We start from the raw sequence: 4,846 nt of genomic DNA on the forward strand, positions 1-4,846 counted from the left end.
TATATATAGAGAGAGAGAGAGAGAGAGAGAGAGAGAGAGAGAGAGAGAGAGAGAGAGAGAGAGAGAGAGAGAGAGAGAGAGAGAGAGATGAAGAGAGAGAGAGAGAAAGAGACAGAGAGAAAGAGAGAGAGAGAGACAGACATACAGACGCAGATAGAAAGAGAGTGAGAGAGAGAGAGAGAGTGAGAGAGAGAGACAGACAGACAGACAGACAGACAGACAAAGAGAGAGAAAGAAAGAAAAAAAGAAAGAGAGAGAAAAAAAGAAACACATGATCCCCAACAAGAAAAAAAGGCGTGTTACACTTAATGCCAAAACCTTCGTCGCAAAATAAACTGAATTCGCAAAAATCTGTTGACTTAAATCCAAGTCACATTCAACGAAGTTTATTAGTAATGAAAGACGAAGTCCCGAGGCAACTTTTTCTTCTTTTTTTTCTCTTTTTTTCCCCTCTCTCTCTTTCCACTTTTTCGTAGTTTGCACAATCTCTCTGCGACGGATTATTTAATAATCTGAATGTCAATATTGAATAATGTACTCTCATTCTCTCTGCACCGTGACGTTGTGTCTGTCTGTTCGTCTGCTTGTCTGTCTACGTTATTTTCTTTCTTTATTTATTTATTTATTTGTTTTGTCTTTCTGGTCACGTGTGCTTTATAGTTATTTTCTTTATTTATTTATTTATCTATTCATTTGTTTTGTCTTTCTGGTCACGTGTGCTATTATCTGTCTAACTGTTTGTTTCTCTACTGTCTATATGTTTATATATTTATTTATTTATTATTCTATCATCATCTCCTCTTCTTCCTCCTCCTTCTCTCCTCCTTCCCCCATCCCTCTACCCCGTCCCTTCTCTTTTCCTCTTCTCCTCTCCCCCTCCTCTCCTTCCCCCTCCCTTTCCCCTTTCCCCCTTTTCCTCCCCTTCTCCTCTCCCCCTTCCTTCCACTCCCCCTTTCCCTTTTCCCTTTCCTTCTCCTGCTTCCCCCTCCTCTCCCCTTTTTCCCCGCCCCCCGTTTCCTCTCCTTACCCCCCCCCTCTCCCCCTCTCTACCCCCCCTCCTCTCTACCCCGCCCCCCTCCTCTCTAACCCCCCCTCCTCTCTACCTCCCCCCTCCTCTCTAACCCCCCCCCCCCTTATCTCCATCCTCGAAGCATCAGTGACTCGCGAGATAATGACTCCTTCCCGTTCGAGGATTCAGAGTCGACGCCGAGTGGGGGTTGGTGGAGGGGGGTAGAGGAGGGAAGGGGGGAAGGAGGAAGGGAGGAAGAGAAGAAGGGGTTGTGGGGAGGGGAAGAAGCGGGGGAGGGAAGATAGCTTTCTGAAGGAGGGGCTTCAGGTACTTTGGTCTCCCCCTCCGCCTATTCCTCTCTCTCGCTTCCTCCTCTTCCCTCCCTCCTTCCCTCCCTCCTCTACTCTCCTTCCCTCCCTCCTCCTTCCCTACCTCCTCCATTCTCCTTCCCTCCCTCCTCTACTCTCCTTCTACCTTCCTCCTTCCCTCCCTCCTCCATTCTCCTTCCCTTCCTCCTTCCCTCTCTCCTCTACTCTCCTTCCCTCCCTCCTTCCCTCCCTCCTCCATTTTCCTCCCCTCCTTCCCTCTCTCCTCTACTCTCCTTCCCTCCCTTCCTCTACTCTCCTTCCCTCCCTCCTCCATTCCCCTCCCCTCCCTCCTTCCCTCCCTCTTCTACTCTCCTTCCCTTCCCCCTTCCCTCCCTCGGCTGTGACAGAACAATCCCTTGTTTTTAGTATTCTTTCTTTCTTTCTTTCTTTTTACATATCTTTTCCTTTGCTTTATTCCCACATTTTCTTCTGTTAGTTCACATTCGTATCTACCTGCCTGTCTGTGTGTCTATAATCTTACTAATCTCTTTGTCTGTTTGTCAATATCTACCGATCTCGTCTCTCCATCTGTTTTCATTCTATATGTCTACCTCTCTATCTATCTATTTCCTCATCTATCTATCTATCTACCTTTTTCTCCATCTATCTACCTCTCCATCGATCCCTCCATCTATCTATCCCTCCAGCTATTTATCTATGCCTCCATCTATCTATCTATTCCTCCATCTATCTATCATTTTCTCCATCTATCTACCTATCTATCTATCTACCCCTCCATTTATCTATCTATCCCTCTTTCTATCTATTTATCCCTCCATCTATCTATTTATCCCTCCATCTATTTATCTATCCCTTTATCTATCTATCTATCCCTCTATCTATCTATCTATCTATCCCTCCATCTATCTATCTATCCCTCTATCTATCTATCCCTCCATCTATCTATTTATCTCTCCATCTATCGATCTATCCCTCCATCTATCTATCTATCCCTTTATCTATCTATCTATCCCTCTATCTATCTATCCCTTTATCTCCCTGTCCGTCTTCCCGCCTATCCTTCTCGATTCCTATTCCCATTCCCGCCGTCCTTCCCCCCATTCCAAAACAATATCTCGCCACAGCGACTCCGTTACTCTCATTTACGAGAAACGACTTTGGCCCTTAGTGCCAATAGTAACCCCCCCCCTTCCCCTCCACCCCTCCACCCTCCCGTCTTACCTCCCTTTCCCTCCCCTCCACCCCCTGTCTTACCCTCCTCCCCTCCACCCCCAAGTCTTACCTCCCCTCCCCTCCACCCCCCAAGTCTTACCCCTCCCTTCCGTCCCATACCCTTAAGCTTCTAGTCAAATGTCCTTCATTATTTACTCCACCATTCCATCCTTACCCCTACCCGATACCCCAACCTTTCAACCCCTATTCAATATCCAGAGCCCCAACCCCCCTACCCTTTTCAAACTATATCCCTTTCTCTACTCCCTAACCCCTTACTCCCCTACGCTTCACCCCCTATCCCTTCTTCCTCCTCCTCCTACTCCTCAATCTATACCTTTCCTCACTCTGCCCCCCAATCCAAATGACCTCTCCCTCCTCCTCCCTACCCCCTACGCTTTCACCTCCTACCCAACCCTCTCCTTCTACTCCTCAATCTATACCTTTCTCACCCTCCCCCCAACTAAATGCCTCCCCTTCCCCCTTCTCCACCCCTCCCGAATCACCCCCAAACCCCTCCTCCTCCTCCTCAATCTATCTTCCTTCACCCCCCTCCAAATACCCTCCCCTTTCTCCCTTTTCCCCGCAATCACCTTCACCGACCCCTCCAAAACACCAATGTCTGACTCCTCACCTTCCCCCGCCCCCTCCCCATCCAAATGCCCCTCCCCCTTCCTCCTCTTCCTCCCTTCCTCCCCGTACTCACCCTTCACACCGACCCCTCCAAAACACCGATACCCGACTCCTCCCCTTCCTCCTCCCCTCCCCCGCAATCACCCCCACCCCCCTTCACCCCCTCCAAATTCCTCCCTTTCTTCCCCTTCCCTCCCCTCAAGTAATCCACTTCCTCCCACCGGCCCTCCAAACACCAATGTCTGACTCCCTTTCACCCCCCGCCTCCCCATCCAAATGCCCCCCTCCCCCTTCCTCCCCCACTCCTCCCCCCCCTTTCCTCCCCCTTCCTCCCCGCAATCACCCCCACCCCCACTCCCCACACCGACCCCTCCAAAACACCGATGTCTGACTCCCTCCCCCTTCCTCCCCTGTTCCTCCCCCTTCCTCCCCCGCAATCACCCCCCCTCCCACACCGACCCCTCCAAAACACCAATGTCTGACTCCCTCCGCCACTTACTCCGACGCAGCCCTAATTTCCCTTCGTTGTGTCTTCATTACATCCACTTACGACGACTCTCGTGAGTGGATAGCCGAGCATTATCCTTCTTCCGTAATGCGTTTTATATAAGTAATAATTCTGGTCAATTTGCGGGTTCAGGCTCGTTTTCAGGCTCGTTTTCAGTCTCGTTTTCAGTCTCGTTTTCAGGCTCGTTTTCAGGCTCGTTTTCAGGCTCGTTTTCAGGCTCGTTTTCAGGCTCGTTTTCAGGCTCGTTTTCAGGCTCGTTTTCAGGCTCGTTTTCAGGCTCGTTTTCAGGCTCGTTTTCAGTCTCGTTTTCAGGCTCGTTTTCAGGCTCGTTTTCAGGCTCGTTTTCAGGCTCGTTTTCAGGCTCGTTTTCAGGCTCGTTTTCAGGCTCGTTTTCAGGCTCGTTTTCAGGCTCGTTTTCAGGCTCGTTTTCAGGCTCGTTTTCAGGCTCGTTTTCAGGCTCGTTTTCAGGCTCGTTTTCAGGCTCGTTTTCAGGCTCGTTTTCAGGCTCGTTTTCAGGCTCGTTCTCAGGCTCGTTCTCAGGCTCGTTTTCAGGCTCGTTTTCAGTCTCGTTTTCAGTCTCGTTTTCAGGCTCGTTTTCAGTCTCGTTTTCAGTCTCGTTTTCAGTCTCGTTTTCAGTCTCGTTTTCAGTCTCGTTTTCAGTCTCGTTTTCAGGCTCGTTTTCAGGCTCGTTTTCAGGCTCGTTTTCAGGCTCGTTTTCAGTCTCGTTTTCAGGCTCGTTTTCAGTCTCGTTTTCAGTCTCGTTTTCAGGCTCGTTTTCCGTGCGGTGTTCTCTCTCTCCAGGTGCGGCGGCCATAAGTTCGATTCGTTTCGGGTGGGTCGGTTCGGGTGGGTCGGTTCGGGTGGGTCGTTTCGGGTGGGTCGGTTCGTGTGGGTCGGTTCGTGTGGGTCGTTTCGTGTGGGTCGGTTCGTGTGGGTCGGTTCGTGTGGGTCGTTTCGTGTGGGTCGTTTCGTGTGGGTCGGTTCGTGTGGGTCGGTTCGTGTGGGTCGTTTCGTGTGGGTCGTTCGGGTGGGTCGGTTCGTGTGGGTCGTTTCGTGTGGGTCGTTCGGGTGGGTCGGTTCGGGTGGGTCGGTTCGGGTGGGTCGTTTCGGGTGGGTCGGTTCGTGTGGGTCGGTTCGTGTGGGTCGTTCGGGTGG

General features: G+C 50.7%; 1 protein-coding gene across 1 annotated transcript; it reads right to left on the reverse strand.

Annotated features, from left to right (window-relative positions):
• Nucleotides 1-3,806: 3,806 nt before the first annotated feature.
• Nucleotides 3,807-4,505, reverse strand: LOC138868041 (serine-rich 25 kDa antigen protein-like). Its single transcript, XM_070145480.1, has one exon. It carries the CDS (start codon nucleotides 4,503-4,505, stop codon nucleotides 3,807-3,809), a length of 699 nt encoding a protein of 232 aa, XP_070001581.1.
• Between the last annotated feature and the right edge of the window lie 341 nt (nucleotides 4,506-4,846).

The sequence above is a fragment of the Penaeus vannamei genome, chromosome 34 (genome assembly GCF_042767895.1).
Source record: "Penaeus vannamei isolate JL-2024 chromosome 34, ASM4276789v1, whole genome shotgun sequence".
NCBI lineage: Eukaryota > Metazoa > Arthropoda > Malacostraca > Decapoda > Penaeidae > Penaeus > Penaeus vannamei.

Bases quoted from the DNA above. Each gene is read 5' to 3' on its own strand.
- LOC138868041 (XM_070145480.1), bottom strand. From the start codon at position 4,505: ATGGCCGCCGCACCTGGAGAGAGAGAACACCGCACGGAAAACGAGCCT.